Here is an 18,950-nt window from a genome sequence, read left to right as displayed (position 1 = left end):
ACAGGAAAGCGAACTTCCGGTTACGCTACTGGACGAATTTCAAAATAAAAGCAGGTCGAAAATGCCCGGGTGTCTATTTGGTTCAACATCTTCCTTTTATGTTTATATATATTAATATAATATATATATATATATATATATATATATATATAATATATATATATATATATATATAATATATATATAGTATATATTAGTATATGAACTTTTGAGTAATGTTCTGAGGACAGGTGGGTTTGGAAGAATGATAAAGCAATGTCATCATTTTGATTAAATAAATTAAAGAAAAAATAAATATCGCATTTGAGTAAACGTATCATCTCTGATTAATTAAAAAATAATAGAAATATTGCTATTAAAAGCATTATGATATTATCACTTATATATTAAATAAAAATAGGAATTTAGTTTTTGTGAATTTTTGTTTGCAGTTTTTAATTTTTTGTTATTTTTTTTATAGTTGTGTTTTTTTAGAATTTTTTTAGAATTTTTTTTTTTTATTTATTTTTTTTTGTATATAGTTAGTCTAAATTTAGTTAACTGTAATAACCTTGATTTAATGTTGATAGTTTTTGTATGGTTATTCTTGATTTGAAGTGTTTCATGTTTTTATAGTGCAGGTGAGTGAGAGAAATGATGATGATGGGGTGGATTTTGGATAAGCTGACTATAAATGGTTGTTGACTATAAAAGACATCATGATGATTGTTGATGGTTGTCTTATGTCAATTGTTGTTTCAGTGATTGGTTGTGGCTTGTTTAACTGCATGTGTTTGGTTGGTAGTTGTGAGTTTTTTACTTTTTTATTTTGTGATTTTCTATTTTGTCTGTTGACCTTTTATTTTATGTTGCCTGGTGGGTGTTGTTGTCTGACACAGTGGGGTAATTCGATCCAATTTCGGCACCCTGAAAGCCAAAAACTGCTGCTTTCCAGCTGGGAGCCAATAATAACTGCAATGGTGATCAGCAGGTAAATGTTTTCTCTTGGTACATCAGTATAAGTCTAGCATGTGATGGTGCAACTATACCAATTATATTTGTACATCCAGCTTATGTTGGTTTTTTTTCATATCTCCAGTCTTGGAGGACTGATTCTGGACCATACCATTGCAAATCCAAAGCTTGAAGGAGTTGTTCTCTACAGTCCTGTTATAAATGGAGGCTCAGACTGAACTGATACTATGTTCCAATCAGTTAACTGTTTGTTTCAAATTTTATACATACCTTTTAATTTGAACCTTTCCATAAAAGGATAGTTCAACAAAAAATGAAAATTCTGTCATTAATTACTCACCCTCACGTTGTTCCAAACCTTTGTTCATCTTCTGAACACAAATTAAGATATTTTTGATGAAATCCGAGAGCTTTCTGACCATCCGTAGACAAAAACAAAACTGATACGGTAAAGGCCCAGAAAGGTAGTAAGGACATCGGTAAAACAGTCCATTCATTTTATGAAGCTAGGACAACAAAGAAAACAAAAAAAGATGATTTTTTTCTCTTCCCTGTCAGTCTTAGGCGTGTGTTCACAACAGTACCATAACGCATGTGTGTGGTGCTGCTGACGCAGGAGCTGGCGTTTTGACGTAGAACACAGATGCACTGCGGCTTGTTTACAAGCAGAGGTATGCACACGCATGCACACGTGGTTCTTTCATAAAGACTTGTCGAAGACTGACATGGAAGAGAAGAAATTGTTGAATAAAGTCGTTATTTTTGTTTTCTTTGTGCACAAAAAGTATTCTCGTAGCTTCATAAAGTTACATTTGAACCCCTGATGTCACATGGATTGTTTTAACAATCTCCTTGCTACGTTTCTGATCCTTGATCGTGTAAGTATCCTTGCTGTCTATGGGAGGGTCAGAAAGCTCTCGGAATGCATCAAAAACATCTTAATTTGTGTTCCAAAGATGAACGAAAGTCTTACAGGTTTGGGACGACATGAGGATGAGTAATAAATGACAGAATTTTCATTTTTTGTCTGAACTATCCCTTTAAGGAGAGGTGTGGTATTTTATCCTGAATCTTCCTTCATTCAGGTGTTTCTTCTGCTGGGCATCGCTGATTGGGACGATGTGAGGTTGTTGTGGTTTTTTGGTGTTTAGTGGTTGTGGTGGTGGATTATTGATCATGTTTCTGACTTCTTCAGGTGTATCTTTTTGGCACTGGCTTTCTGACGTTGTGTTTTCTTCTTATGTCACTGGTGACATAAACATTAAAATGATGATTACATTTTACATCCAATGCATTAGATCTGATCTGTAATTTTTGATTGGTTTTATAATCATTTGAATTATGTTTGATTTTTAAATGATGTGTATTGTGCTAGTTTACATGTTTGCCATTTCTCTCCACTGCTCAGCCAGTATACATATCTCCCTAGACGCCTCAAATGTGGGAGCCTGCTAGCGTTCACCGCGTCCGCCATGTTTGTGAGGGCAAGACTGCCTTAAAATGTGAACGCGGGGATTGCCACGTAACTGTACATGTCACACAACTACATGCGAACAAAAAATGCCTCCAATTTAAAGGTTTTGGAAAATGCTGTCTTTTTCTGTATCACACTTGTCCTCACTTGTGAGTTTCGTTGATTTTTTCGGTTTGATTCTAGTGTTACTGGAGTGTAACTGTGACAGGGACATGGAATGTAAGTTGACTAAAAAGTCATTTTTTGTTGTAGGGCTTTCTTCTGTGTGGCACCCCAAAATTTTGAAGCTTTTATTTGGTGCTTCACAGGTCAGAACACAGCTCTTCCCGTTGAAATACTGGAGAAATCGAAATAATACCATCTTAAAACTAATAATTTACCATCCTGAGAAAATTGATACAACCACGAATACAATCAAAAATGAACACACTGGTCGTTTGCCTTTGTATTGTGATAGCACTCATACAGATAAACCTCCACACAAACAATAACAATGCAACGGAAGCCTTATTGGATCCAGTGAAACTTATTACAGTGGTAAAAATTATTCACTGATACAGTGCGTAAATATTATAAGTGATATGTATATACCAAAATAGATGTTTTGTACAACTCGTATTAAAGGGAATAATCTAAAAGGTGATACACAGTACAAGCTCCTAAGTTGATATAGCATCATAATTACACAAGATATGTATAATACCATAAAAAAAATGAATAACAATAAGATGATAATAGCAAGAAATATGTAATATCACGGGTTAATAATACATAATAGACAAACATAATAAATTCCTAGTAAATTATAAAGTAAATAAATAATCGTGGGATGTAGTTGTATAAATAGTATTGGGTAGACAAATAAACAAATTAAGACACAACAGAAAAAATTGTGGACGTTTTGTCCAAATTGTGTTTAATTAAGGACCTTGAGTATAATATATACATTACACACACAACCACACCACACACACACACATGATATATATACAAATGGTGGTTTAGTTGTGGTGACAACACCTGACTCCTAAAGACGAATTCCTTCACTTCAGGTGTCAAATTCTTCCTGCTTGTTATTCAATAATGATTAAACTTCACTTACACTTGACTATGCCTTGACATTTTGTTCGCCAATGAGATTACACGGATGCATTCTGCATCAGTAATTGTGGCTCAGTTTTTATTTTTCCATATATGGTAATACTTAGTTTGGGGTGTGAGTGTGAGCAGTTTACGTTGTACACAAAATATCAAAGTGAGAGTTATATTAAAACAAAATAACAGAAAATTATAATCACGATTACAACATTAAGGGCCAATAATAAACATGATTTTGTTCATGATAATGTGCAGCTGGGGACCACTATGATTTTCCTGTGTTTTTTTCATTGTCTAGCGATACATCATGTATTTTTGTGCTATTACACACAGTAATATCAGCATAAACAACCTGTGTAATCATTAAGTGCAGTCCTATAGTATGTTGAATTGGTTGAAGAAACTGGTTTATATTTTAAATATGATATGTGACATTTTCACGTACACTGATATAGCGCTTTACACAGAAGGGGCTATCTCCTTGCCACCACCAGTGTGCAACAAATCCACACGCTAAATATGTGAAAAAAAAAAAAGAGACAGAAACATTAATAAGTAATTGTATTTGTTATAAAAAATTACCCTTACAAGATAAACAAAAAATAACTCATCTTCCTCCTGGAAGTCTAGTCGTGGAGAGAGATAGGTTTGAATATGACCAGGGTCATTCTGGCATTCATTCATGTAATCTGGGTTATAACAAATACTACACTGGCTGTAAGAGTATAAGTCTTTCTCTCTTGGAATGCCAGATAACATATGTCTTCCGCTTGGGTTAGCAAGGTCCATGTCCAGTGAGACATGGAATGTGACAAGGTATCAAATTACAAAATAAAATACAGCCTTATAATCAAAACCAATAGATATGTAGGATATTTATTTTTTTATTGATATATATATGAAATCAGTTCACAGTTTTTATGATAAGCTATGAAATCCTTAGTATACAAGTGATTATAAATAAAGTAACGTAGTGAAATTAAAGGAGATGCTTGAGCTCACTTCACTAATCCTCGCAGTCTGAGACATGTCAAAGTGCTCACTGTACATCTTGTGCTTATAACACAATTTAGGTTATGATATAAACGACAATATAAGTGAAAACTTAATAAGAGTTCATTTAAACTTTGATTTCTTATAAAGTCTCAGCTTTCACGACAGCTAACTAGCGATATCGCATAGCTTGTAATAGTCTGACATTGGGGCTAATTAAGCCGCAAACATAAAGCTAAAAATGACCAAAAAAACATCCAGAAACACCTGTTGAGTCTCTACCTGTGAAAGATAATACCCGAGATCTGTTTTTATTATTATGCGATGGTTGTGTAGATGCCCAAGCGTCCCGACGAGTCAGGTATGTTTTCCTCTGTCACGATATGAGAGTATGGAGAGTTGCCCGCTCCAATATGGCGGCGACGCTGACGTGCGGTCGAGCGGCCAATGAGGCGTCTAGCTATTTATATGTCTATGGTGCCAACCACTACCAATAGAAGGCGCTATTTCGACAACATGAAGGGCTCCAGCGCCACCTAGTGTCCGAGGGGCCTCCTCCTCCAGCACCGTTCAGCCCCGCGCAGGGACTGGCTCTCCCGCAGCCATTTTCTGTCCAACCAAACGGCCGAGCCGAGGCGAGGACCAACCAGGGCTTCATCGCAGGTTAGTGTGCGGCTCCGGCCAATGATTGCTAACCCATATTTCGTTACATCGAATGGAAATCTCCGCGCGCGAGAGTTTTATTATCAGTTGGCGGGGAGAATGAGAAATTAAGCGCGCTTTATGAAAAGCAGCTCGCTGTTGTTCATGATTGTTAAAAGCTCGTTATCGTGCTCGGCCCCTTTGTTTACTTCGATCAGTTTTAGGGGATCCACGGCTGCTTCAGCTCGTCACGGCCCTCTTCTGCTGTGTCCATCAGTTATAATAACCCATTTCTCAGAATGATTCAGTGTGAAAGTGTGGTTTGTTTTTATTTAGTGCGCGTAACCGTTCATGTTCGTTGCTAGCACGAGCGAGCTCTTTAGCCAATAAAATGTGTGCAGGTATCAAAATGTTGATATGGGCTAATGCATTGCACCCTGTTATTTTTAATTCGCTTTTCATTTATTAAATATCATATTTAGACTACACTGACTGCCTTCAATGTATAATTGGCAGTATATATATATATTATATATATATATATATATATATTATATATATATATATATATATATCATTTATTAAATATCATATTTAGACTACACTGACTGCCTTCAATGTATAATTGGCAGTATATATATATATATATATGATTATTAATTATTTTTTTATATACAGTATTTTAATATTTTTCTCTTATGTTTTTAATTTCAGTAACTTTTTGTCTTTTTAATATTTCTATGTAGCTTGAATTCATTCACTTTATTTATTTGATTTAATTTTAGTTCTTGTTTGTTTACTTCAACAACATATTCTAGTTTAACAAAACCTATTTTAATTCAGGTAGTTGCCAAAGCAGCTTTTCTCATTTATGAAATGTACGTGTTATTATTTTGTCTTTAATGCAAAATGAATGTCTGAAATATTTGTATGAAAAATATCAGAATTTTTATTATCCGTTTATATTTTTATTATATAATCAATCCTGTGATGGTCTGTGGGGGGGATTTGTTTCACTGAAAGATGATAATTATGAATGTTTATTACTGAATAAAAGAACGTTTAAATTCATGTTAGTGGCTTATTATGTTGTCGTCTCAGTTTTGCGTGCCCACATACGTTTATGTAAGTATGAAGCGCACTGTGGCCAAAAATGCTGTCTAGGTAGGCAGCACACTTGGTTATGAAACACAAGCAATAATTTACAGCTGTAATACAATTAAATTTATGTTTCAGATGGACGGAGACAGTTCAACTACAGATGCCTCCCAACTTGGCATAACAGGCGAATATATGGCTGGTAGTCACTTTGTTCTAGCTCAAGCTCCTGAAGGTAAGTGACGCTAAAGTCATATTTAATTGACTGTTGACTATATTTTAAAATGTGATTGCTTCCGGTGACACAAAGATGAATTTTCAGCATCATTACTCCAGCCTTCAGTGTCACATGATCCTTCAGAAAGCATTCTGTTATGTTTTTGTGCTGCTCAAGAAACATTTCTTATGCATTTATTTAATTATTTTTTTAAAGATGAAGGTGATGAGGGTCTCAATGACCACGAGGATGGCAATGGAAGCAAAGATAACCTACGTGAACAAGACATCTATCTCCCCATTGCCAACGTAGCTCGAATCATGAAGAATGCAATCCCACAAACTGGAAAAGTAAGTCATTTTTAAGGCAGTTAGGTTTGGAGAAGGAAAAATAAATCCCTCTTTAAAATTGTTATTTACTAGTTTATGTATTATTTGGTTTATGTATAAGATGATGCACTTTGATCACCTCTCAATTTATTTGTTCAGAGCTTCTTAATTAATGCCATTTATTTTGCTTAAAAGAAAGTGAAACTATATAGCGTGAAGTCAAGTTTTACAGGCGTGCTTCAAAAGAAAACCTTTCTCCCCATCACCTCAGATAGCAAAGGATGCCAAGGAGTGTGTGCAGGAGTGTGTGAGCGAGTTCATCAGCTTCATCACTTCAGAAGCCAGCGAGAGATGCCACCAGGAGAAACGCAAGACCATAAACGGCGAAGACATCCTGTTCGCGATGTCCACGCTGGGTTTCGACATGTACGTGGAGCCTCTGAAGCTCTACCTGCAGAAGTTCAGAGAGGTAGCATTGACATTTTAATGGCATCATCATACATCATTGAAGTAAAAAGGCTTATTAACTTCATGTCTGGTGTAATAAACAGTAACACTTTGCACAGCTGTCAGATGTGGTTTCCTCCTCTTGACTGGTTGTGCTCTTTTCATTTACATTACATTTGTGTGGTTGTTCTCAGGCCATGAAAGGAGAGAAAGGCATAAGCGGCGTAACAGTAACCGAAGGCATGGGAGAGGAGCTGACCGAAGAGACTTTCAGTAAGTTACTGGTGGTTACAACCTCGAATTTAATTTATTATTAATTATTGTTTACATACTGTTGTAGTATTTTAATATTTTTCTTATTTTTTTAATTTAAGTATTTTTTTTTATTGTTTTAATATTTCTATGTAGCTAGAATTAATTAATTAACTTTATTTATTTATTTTCATTTTAGTTTTTTTTTTTTGTGTGTGTGTGTGTGTGTTTTTTTTTTTTTTACTTCAACAAACCTATTTTATTTCAGGTAGTTGCCAATGCAGCTTTTCTCATTTATGAACTGTATGTACACTGTTTGTTGTTATTTGTGTTTAATTCAAATGATTGTCTGATATATTTATATGAAAATATCTGCATTTTTTTATCCATTTACAGTTGTATTAACAGTAATAAATTTACAGCAAATTTATCAAATGTATTGTAAAAATATTTAAATATGCAGTTTTACATGACATTTATTTATAGAAAATATCAATATTTATTATTATGTTATTTGTTTTTAAATTTAGTAATTGAAATAATTAGGCTGTGTATACACAGTATTTTTCTTCATGTTTTGTATTATTAATTGATTGGTCAATTAAATATAATTTTAATTACATTGATTTGGAAATAGGTTAATAATTATTATGGCTACTTATAATTTCTTTTTAATTATAAATTATTAATTATATATATATATATATATATATATATATTTAGTTGTATTTATATTCCCCCTAAATAACTAAGTACTTCAACACACATCTCAACAATCCAAAATCCAATTCCAAATCAAAAGATTTGTCCTCACCTTGAGATTGAAAGCGCTTAGAAATCATCAAAGTTTAAATCACAAATAATAATCATTATGTTGACCCGTGACCTATTAATGATATCCAGATGTGGAAATCGGCATGTGTGGAATTCCGATGTCGATCCTCTGACCTCCGTGAGAGAAATCTGATGTTTACACAACTCTGTCCAGTGACAAGTCATAAATGAAGTCCTGAGTAATGTTTTTGAACTTTTATGGTCCGTTTTGAACTCCCACATCCAAGGTTTACCCATCTGCGGTCCACATGTCCGGGAAGGTATCCGGTTTCATTTTTGGTCACTCTCTCTCTCTATGGGAGATGTGAGGAAAAGAAGGATGTATTAATGGGCAATATCAAAATAAGTAAACTATTTTAGCAGATCATGAGGACATATCACAATATGTGTGTGCGCGTACACAAATATAATATGATGACTGTTTAAAAAGATTCTCTGCATTATAAAAAAAGTTTAAAATTATGTGTGTGATAATGAATTTGATATTATGTCTGTTAATAAAGAAATGTATAAAAATCCCCTTACCTTTTTCTGTGAGAAAAAAGTTTTCCTAGTGCAAGGATGACCATTCTTCGAATAAGAGGTTTACAAAAATTGTGCTTAGTTAGGTTGGAAAAGCTCCTCTGTCTCTCTCGCTCTCTCTCTCTCTATGGGAGATGTGGGAAAAAGAAGGTTTAAAATGAACAAACAATATTAAAAAGTAAGGGAATTTAAGAGACCCATTTTAAGAGACTCTCTCTCTCTCTCTAACACACACACACACGCATTCAAGCACCCGAGTCTTATTCTCTTCTTTGAAATGAATATAAATAAATTATGTGATCACACATGATATAAAACAAAGGAAAAACATTTATACTAGTTTTAGGCGTCACTAAAAATATAAAATGTCGTACATTTTTCCAGGAGAGTGAAAAAGAGTTTGTCATTTAATAAAAAATTATCGGTCGATTGTAATGAAGAAGCAGGGCCGTCAAAATAAGTAAAGGGGGAAAAAATATTTTAACAGGCCAAACAATAAGGGCTATTGGGGTCCCGACATGTCAAATGTCTATGTTTTATGGAAGCTTTCCATAGATATAATCCAATTCACGTTTATTTGTATAGCTTTACAAAACAAATTGTTTGTAAAGAGAGGTTTTTCAGAGAATTTTAGTTTTATATTTATCTATCACTCCCATAAATATCAATCATAGTAGTAATTTTTGTGTTTTTATATTTTTTTATGAGTATTTTGTTTTAATTTATAAAGCTGTTATGCTCATGAGGACAAATTTTACTAAACTTTACTAAACTTCCATTTTTAATAAAATATTGTTTGTAAGAGACCTTACTAAATTTCATCATGAACCACATTTACATTGTTATATCAGTGTAGCCCCATATCATTATACAAGTTTGTGTTCTGATAAATCATATAAACAAGTAGAATTATCGGCCGATAATTAATGCGCATCTCGTCAGTAAAGCTGTAAAGCTTCTAATCAGCAGTAAATTCCATCAGGTGTGTGATTTTACATAGAGCAGCTGTTACTACACAGAGCCATTGTTAACTGACAAGCTGCGCAAATCCACGTTCATTATCAGCGTGATAAATTTCATATACTATCAATATACCATTAGTTATCTACTCAAAAATATATGTAGAAAGTTACCATGTGCTGATGTAAGCACTTGTCTACTGGACACATGAACAGTATTTGAAGAGAGAGTTTATGACTTTAACAGGAATCTCCCCATAACATTCCAGTTAACATCTTTGTTTAAACAAAAACTTGTTAGGACAAAAGACTGCTACAGAGGAAAGACATTCTTTGGATACCCGCTGACTTGATTTGTGTTGGATTTGTGTCGCAGTTGTAAACTGTGAATGAAATGACACATGTGAGGGACTTCTGGGGATCAATGGGTCTCCTGAGAATATTTAATTACACTGAAATGCAAAGTTTAGCTAAATGAAAAACATGTCCGGCAGTAGAAAATACCTACACCGTTAAAACCTAGTATACAATGTTACATTTAAGGTGGTGCATGTCTTGTGTACATGATTGTGTGTATGTATATAATTTTACTTTTATTATTTCTATGTTACCTTTATCAATCTGATAAATATGTGGTCAATACAAAATGAGAAACATGCTGCCAAGTATGTTTGGCACAATGTTTTTAAGAAAGGGAAAAAATTAAGCCAGATAACAAATTATTATTTCTTTTTGACAAACCTACGTTTAAATTTAGTTCAAGGGTGTTTTCAGACCTGCAGATCGTTTGCTTTGTTCCGAAACAGGGACTTAATTTGTTACAATGTTGCATTTCCTTCTTGGTTCGGTTCGTGTTCACAAGGCATCATTGCAATGCGTACCAAATTGTGTTTATCCAGGTCACATGTAAGTATAAAAATAGAATAAACCTTATCGTCCATGCTTTTCCCATATGCAAACCCCAAAGATAAGACCCCAAGCACAATCAGTGGAAGTGGCATTAATGGAAGTGCATTGGCATTGTTCAAATCATACTTATCTGACCGCCATCAATACGTATCAGTGAATGAAGAGGTATCATATCGATCACAAGTGCAGTATGGAGTACCTCAAGGCTCAGTACTAGGGCCGTTACTTTTCACGCTTTGCATGTTACTCTTGGGAGATATCATCAGAAAACACGGTGCTAGCTTTCATTGTTATGCTGATGATACTCCGCTCTATATTTCTTTACGGCCCTAAATTTGTCCCCGAGCATAACAGCATAAATTATAAATTATGCTAAATTATGTTTATGAAAATATACAAATGCAGAAAGTTTACTGTGATGGGTTGGTTTAGGGGATGATACAGTATAAAATTAATTAATATAATGTAAATATGAATATAAAAATTTGCTATTTTGCTAATTTGCTTTGCTTTAGTAACATGTTTGTTGCTATGACATATACAATTATATACTTTATTTATTGCCATTTTCTTTAAAATAATGAAGTCTTTTTTAGCTTTTTTACAAATGTTTATGTATTTGTGTGCTTGTTTATATGATTTATCAGAACACAAACTTGTATAATGACATGGGGCTACACTGATATAACAACGTAAATGTGTTTTATTAAGACATTAAAAAAATCATTACGTCTATGGAGTGTCCCCACAAAGGAGGCGTGTGTGTGTGTGTTGTTATTTTGTTGTTTTTTGTTTGTTTGTTTTTGTTGTTGTTTTGTATTATTTAATTTGGTTGAATTTGTCATAATTTGTATTAATGCTTTATAAATTATAGCAAATTATTCTTATGAAAATTTAGAAATACAGAAAGTTTACTGTGATGGGTAGGTTTAGGGGAGTGATACAGTATAAAATTCAATAATATAATGTATATATGAATATAAAAGTTTGTAAATATAATGTAGAACTGTAATTTTCTGTGAAACTGCTTTAGCAACAATTTGTTTTGTGAAAAAGTTATACAAATAAACGTGAATTGAATTGAATTGTTTATGGAAAGCCTCCATAAAACATGGACCTTTGACATGTCCAGACATGTCGGGACCTCCCCCCTTATTGTTAGGCCTGTTAAAGTATTTTTTCCCCCCTTTACTTATTTTGATGTCCCTGACGTGACTCACAGTTTATCCATTTCTTTATTTTATTTATTTTTAAATTCATTATTAGGCATGTTATTTAAATCCTTTTTTACAATGCTGAGAATCATTTAATACAGTCATCATATTATATTTGTGTACGCGCACACTAGGGTGACCAGACGTCCCGAAAAATTCGGGACAGTCCCAAAATCTAAACTGTTGTCCCGAATCCCGAATCTGGCCCTAATAGTCCCGAAAATTATACTAAAGCAAAATCTTGAGTAGTTATTGTCTGATAAACATTAAAAACTGTCTGCGGAGGTTGAGTCGTCCTGCAACCAGCCCCCGCCGGCTGCTCATTGGCTGCAGCATCTTTTTTCTAAGTTCTAAAAAAATAACGTAGGCGGCTAGGCGCAAATTTAGATATGCATTATTGATGTTATTTTGATTCATTATGTTTTTTTTGATTTTTTACCGGAACCCCAACACGCTGCTAAAAAGCAAAAACGATGAAGAGAGCGCAAGTTGCTGCAGCCGCGAGGAGGACAGTGATGCACGCGTAAAGCAGTGATTCATTGTTCACGGCACTGTGTACAAAAAAATAAAAAATACTTCACTACACAATTATTTCGTTATTTTCGTTTAAGCTTATTAGCGCTATTCTATACAGAAAGGTCTGATTTACGCACTGTTACTTACAACAGTCATTGTTTTTTTTTGTTTTTTTTTTCACAATGACATTTGAGTTCATGATTTTAATGTTGTTGTTGTTTGTGGCAGACTAAAGACTAATGACAGACTGTTGATCTTTGAATAAAAATATGTTTGGTTCAGGTTTGAAATTCATTATCTTTTATTATAGGCTACGCAGTCTAATATCATAGAAGCCCCCCATCCCGTTACCCCAGACATCTGGATATCAATAATAGGTCACAGGGTCAGCATGGTGTGGGTGGTCTCAAGGTCACGACGTGGGTGGGGGAGGGGTAAGGTCAAAAGGCTACGTGGGGAGGGGAAAGGTCAAAGCCATAAATCTTTTTGGCATAAGCTACCATTTAGGGACTACTTAGCACAATAAAATCTTTTTCTCTCTCCTAGCAAATCCACTACCTGCAGGAATCATAACAGCTGATGGACAGCAACAAAATGTGATGGTGTACACCACCTCCTATCAGCAGGTCAGAATCAAACCAAGATAGCACACTTCAGTCTTCACTTCCAAGCATTTTGAATGATGCTTTTAACTGTGTTTTATCTGATGCAGATCCCAGGTGTGCAACAGCTCCAGTTCTCCTGAAGATGTGTGGAAATCAACACCTAATAATCGTGAATCAGACCTCCACACTTCCACAGGTCATGAGCAGTGGGGTCTTATGGAGGTCTTCAGCAGACTCTCACAGGTCACAGAGCTGGACTTCTATGTTTGTTTAGCTTGTATTTGTGTGTGCTCCATGTGTGTCTCTGCACACACATTATGATTTTACACGACTAGTCTGTTGGGTGTTATTTTTGTTGTTTTCATCATACATTTGGAGTTTTATCCATGTAAAGGTTTTGGGTAAAAGGGGTCCTGAGGGGGTCACCCGTCTATCAAAGCAATAAAATAGAACAAATGTGAATTTTCCTGCAACTTAGTGGATTGAGGGCTTTGCTCTTTTTTTATATAGATTAAAAATCATGTTGCATGTGTAATTTCAGTTTGATGAGATGTTTACACTTAAAATGTGGAATTTTTGTAAATAGTAAAACTTTTTTTTTTTTGGGGGGGTTTTTCTCAATGTTTATGTGAATTTGTATTGATGCATTTCATTCAACATGAAGAACTCATTTGAAAGCAATCTGCATGTATCAGTCAAATCCAAAACTAAATGTAAATAGGTTCTTCAGTGTGGCCCATTTCAGGACAGCGACTTCTTTGGATGATTTTACATTCAATTCTTGCTGAATTTCATTTTGTTGTAAAACCGAGCTTTAATACAGATATCAGCTGCAAGAGCACATCAAAAGTGACATTTAAAAATGAAAAGAGGAACAAAACACTTCATTAATTAATTTATTAAAAATATTTGTCCCTAGTTATGTCATCTTTTCTCCAGTATCATGCTTAGTTTTATATTTTTTGAGCATTATAAATGAGTGTGTGTTTACGGTCAGTGAAATAATGTTAAATGACAGAATAATCTTGTCAATATAAACGACAGAAAAATATCAGGTTTAGTACAATGGATTTTGTGGATATTTAACTGGATATTATGGTAGTAATTCTAATATACATAGATTTTAAATTATTTCATTTTATTTAATAAAATGAATTTTTATCTAATTAGGTATCATATATGACACTTCCTGAATATTTGTAATCTATTTTATGACCAAAAAGTCAACATACAAATACAGCGTGACTCTCCTCTCTAATAAAGTCATTTCTATTTAGCGTTATCAGCCCTCCTCTGCAGGATACATAATTATACTGAATACACAGACATGCTCATTTAACTTCACTGAAAGAGAAAATGGTGTTGTATTAATATTATTATTTTTATTGTTAATATTATTTTTATGATAAATTATTAATAAATGGTTAAAGCAAGGAAGACGAAGGGTTAAAGCGATATTTTATTAAATCAAGCAAATTAACAGAAATATCTAATGTGACAGCAAAAACTAGGAAACAAACCGCAAGGCCTAACAATTACAATTAAATGGGGAAATACTACAAGAGTGGCGAAACTGCGGTAAACAAATTCAAAAGAAAGAACTAATCAAAATCATTGAGACATATAAAGCGCTAAATCGCCATCACCTGCTTTCAGATGGAGCGGCATTTAATAGACAGAGCCGTAGATCACTGAATGAAGCTACGCAATATCGCGTTCATTATCGAAGGCGATTCATCTGCGATAATGAACGCGATATGGCGTAGCTTGTCAGTGATCTACGGCTCTGTCTATTAAATGCCGCTCCATTTGAAAGCAGGTGATGGCGATTTAGCGCTAATCAGGGAACCGGCTTTACTGACTAGATGCGCATGATCATATCGATAGATATATCGCCCAGCCCAAATCATTTGTGTTTGTGTTGTTAGACCGAATTGTTCTTATAACCTCTATAAATATTTGTATGTTTATATTCATTTATGGAACGCTGTTACAGAATTTGTCTTAATGACATCCGATGGAATATTTTATTAAAAGATAACACAGAGGATGGTTTGAGTAACACTCTGCCAAGTGTTCGTCCAACTACCGTAAACCTGTAACTTTATTATGACTATTTAAAAATAAATATAAGTTTCACGCCTGACACATTTGTAACTGACTAAAAACTCATATTTAAGCTAAACATACATTTACAATTGTGAAAAATTAAGAGATGTTAAAAGCTGCTGACCTCATGATTTCTTAAAGCCAGACACGACAACACTCAGTTACAGTCATACCTGTTTTCCCGGAACAAAACTAAAAGGCGGATGCCTATAGCACTACAACTGAACAAAACGGACTGAATCATCGCTTTCGCTTAAAACAACTGCTTTATTAAAGTCGTGTTTAGAGACCCGTACAAAGAAAATAGTGTTTCCTCACCATCTTCAACTTTAAGTGTTTTAAATGTACAGAGACATAGTAAGATTGAGGCCTTGTGTCTCGCTGCATTTTCGTAGACAGACCAAAAAAAATGAACGCATAGCGTTATTTCAATTAATAATGTGTTAACAAACAATGGTTCTTTTGTGTGATTTCATAAACAAAAGCATCTAAATTGCAAACAAACTATTATCTTTTATATTAAAACTTTATAACAAGTTGTTTAGTAACACACAGTCGTGTAAGACACGAACCAAAACATCTCATTAACGTGTTATCAGTCCTTTTACACATATTTTGTGTACTATCAATTTTAAGAGTGTACGGTTTATCGTGCATACAGATTATATTTTAAAGTTGACAAGCTAAATCAATGAGTTTATCAGGATGCTTTATTCTTTCTATAGACTTATACTTTAGACATGTAGAACATATCCGCATTTTTAATGTGTAGGTTAGTCAAAATTGCCCAGTCGTGACTCGTATCCGACATGAAGGATCAATGCATAAAAATGGGGTATATAAACATCAACTAAAAGGAACAAAAGACAATAATCAGCAATATGCGATCACACAGATAAGTTTATTTGAATGTTTCACTGATATAACATTACACTGAGTTGTTAAAAAAGAAATGTATACTGACATCACTGCATGATGACTAAAGGAACTGATGAATCTGTTCTTTGAAGCGGTTCACTGAACCAAATTCCCCCGAAAGTCTCTCTTTAGTTTGAAATGTTTATGTATGTGCATGCTTGTTTATATGATTTATCAGAGCACAAAATTGTATAATGACATGGGAATTACTCTTATATAACAAGGTAAATTTGGTTTATGATGAAATTTCTTGAGTCCTCATAATTAAAATACTTACAACCAATATTTTATAAAAAAAATTAAAATATGCAGAAATTTTTGTGTGATGGGTGAATGTTTGTACGGCGCTAATCATTACTCCTATAGAGCATCCCCTAAAACATAAAAACCAACAACGTGTGCACGCGTGGGTGGGTGTGGGTGTGTGTAATTGTAATTGTTAGGCCTTGCGGTTTGTTTCCTAGTTTTTGCTGTCATGTTAGAGATTTCCCATTAAAACTTCAAAAACATTCCACACCAGTTCATTCATCACCTGTAACCTCTCTGAAACAGTCAAACATCTGAACAAACATCATATGTCATCCCAGGAGGTCAAAGGTTAAAGGATCGCATCGTGTCATCATAAATTCGTGGGCACGAGAGATGCTAGGGGCTGACCAACTGTAATTCATAGATGCACCCGTCAGAAAACGGTCAAAAACATGCTACTCCTGCATGAGATACGATGGTTTTAATTAACAATGTCTTTAAAGATATTATGATTTTGTTTATCTGAAACAGTCGGTTTCAGTATATTTTTTATAACCGTTTCATTTATAAGCTTTTTTAAAAGAACAGAATGTTTTTCAACCTTAGTTAAATTGCTTTAGATTATGTATATTATATAAAGGATAGAATATAAAGAACGGCATGTTTTTCAACTTTAGCCCTGTTGTAATGAGGCACAAAAAAGGAGGGGGGTGTCTTCCATGGACACTCTCTCTGTCTGTCTGACAGCGCGGAGGCTCCCTATATTCGGAGACAGGGTAAGGTCATTCAGAGAGAGTCCGACAGATGGAGCTGTGAGCCCGTTTCTCACAAAGCTGAAGCTTCTGTCTAAAATAAGGTAGGCGGATTGGTTTCAGTATATTTTTTATAACCGTTTCATTTATAACCTTTTAAAAGAATATTTAGATTATGTATATTATATAAAGGATAGAATATAAAGAACGGTGTGTGTTTAACTTTAGCATGATAATTTACATTATATTATATAAAGGATAGGATGTTTTATATATGAATGTGAAATAACTAAAATGTTTTTTTCAACTTTAGCATGATAATTAATTATATTATATAAATTATATAAAGTTTTATATATAAATGTAGAACACACCGATCCCATTTATATACTGCTCATGAATGTAATGGGAGTGGGACACACACACACACACACACACACATACACACACACGCATAACCATATAACTGGGACAAAGTTCAAACAACCGGCAAATAGCTTCGATGCGTGGGGAGGGTTCGTATACCGTAAAACTACCCGTCAAAAACCATGATTTAGAACTAACTAGGTCAATAGGGTAAAAGCTTCTGTCAAAACCACATGATCGATGCGTGGGGAGGGGTCATAGGTTAACCCATGAACTCATTCGGAAAGTTCAACCCATCCATCATAAGGTCACCGGAAGTTCAACCTGTCAAAAGGTCAAAGGTCAAAGTCGTAAATCATCTTGAAATAAAGTGTATCATAATCACTCGCGGCTGACACAGAAGGACATACGCTATCTGCATACAGCTCAGAATTGACAAAATGGTGCTACGCTGATTTGGAGAGACACAGAGGAGAGGAATTGTTGAATGAAGTCATTATTTTTGTTTTCTTCGTGTACAAAAAGTATTCTCGTCGCTTCATAACGTTACGGTTGAGTCACTGATGGCAGATGGACTATTCTGATGATGCTTTTCATACTTTCCTGGACCTTGACACTGTTATTTACTTGTCAGTCTATGGGACAGTCACAAGCCTCCCGGTTTTCATCAAAAATATCTTATATTGTGTTACGAAGACGAACAAAGCTTTTACGGGTTTGGAACGACATGGGGGTAAGTGATTAATGACAAAAATTTCATTTTGGGATGGAGTATCCCTTTAATAGTGAATTGTTCACTTTATACACTTCAGTTTAATTATTGTGTACATTTTGATTGTTACTTTTAAAATGATGCTGCTGCTGCTGTGTGTGTGTGTGTGTTTGTGTTTTATTGAAATGTTTTAGTTTTCATATAGAAACATGTATGATGCATGTGTTCTTGACTGTGGAGTAAACATTTATTTTGAAACTTGTGATTAAAGTATATTTCATATAAAATGACCAGAAGTTCCAAACATTATTTTTAATATCACAAACAGGAAATAACTCACACAATACGATGAAACGAATTACTGTATAGGCCTACAACTAAATTACACAAGATTGATGTTTATAAAATGCTTAATATATCTTTATAAAACGCATATGTACATAAAGTATGACGTATCGTGTGTGTTATCACTTCCGGTTCTGTGGCTGCGGTTCTGAAACTGCTGCAGCTGCGGGTCTGCAGCTGGATACTATTGATTGCCATAGCCTCCGGCTTGCACCAAAAAAAAAGTCCCTAGTGCATGCATTCAGGTCACATTATGTTGCCAGGTCACACCTTATTTATTTTGAATTATTTGGATCAATTATGGAGTAACTGCACGCTAAGTACAAAATACATAAAAGAAAAATTTGTGATTCATTTTTTTAAAGAATGCAACGTTTTTCTTATACATGTTCAATAACACCCGCGCGCGCACACGCACACACAAATACACATGAAA

General features: G+C 34.3%; 1 protein-coding gene across 1 annotated transcript; it reads left to right on the top strand.

Moving 5' to 3' along the window:
• Positions 1 to 5,029: 5,029 nt before the first annotated feature.
• nfybb (nuclear transcription factor Y, beta b) lies at positions 5,030 to 13,981 on the top strand. The gene is made up of 7 exons (XM_019068324.2): positions 5,030 to 5,182; positions 6,398 to 6,494; positions 6,693 to 6,826; positions 7,077 to 7,274; positions 7,447 to 7,525; positions 13,005 to 13,084; positions 13,171 to 13,981. Exons 2-7 carry the CDS (start codon positions 6,398 to 6,400, stop codon positions 13,201 to 13,203), a joined length of 621 nt encoding a protein of 206 aa, XP_018923869.2. The 5' UTR covers positions 5,030 to 5,182; the 3' UTR covers positions 13,204 to 13,981.
• Positions 13,982 to 18,950: the final 4,969 nt, after the last annotated feature.

Source organism: Cyprinus carpio, chromosome B25 (genome assembly GCF_018340385.1).
Source record: "Cyprinus carpio isolate SPL01 chromosome B25, ASM1834038v1, whole genome shotgun sequence".
In the NCBI taxonomy this organism is placed as follows: domain Eukaryota; kingdom Metazoa; phylum Chordata; class Actinopteri; order Cypriniformes; family Cyprinidae; genus Cyprinus; species Cyprinus carpio.
The sequence above is the reverse complement of the archived record's forward strand: the minus strand, read 5'-3'. Positions and strand labels throughout refer to the sequence as shown.

Bases quoted from the DNA above. Each gene is read 5' to 3' on its own strand.
- nfybb (XM_019068324.2), top strand. From the start codon at position 6,398: ATGGACGGAGACAGTTCAACTACAGATGCCTCCCAACTTGGCATAACA. The intron at 6,827-7,076 runs GTAAGTCATTTT...CCATCACCTCAG, and splicing joins CAATCCCACAAACTGGAAAA to ATAGCAAAGGATGCCAAGGA. The intron at 13,085-13,170 runs GTCAGAATCAAA...TATCTGATGCAG, and splicing joins ACACCACCTCCTATCAGCAG to ATCCCAGGTGTGCAACAGCT.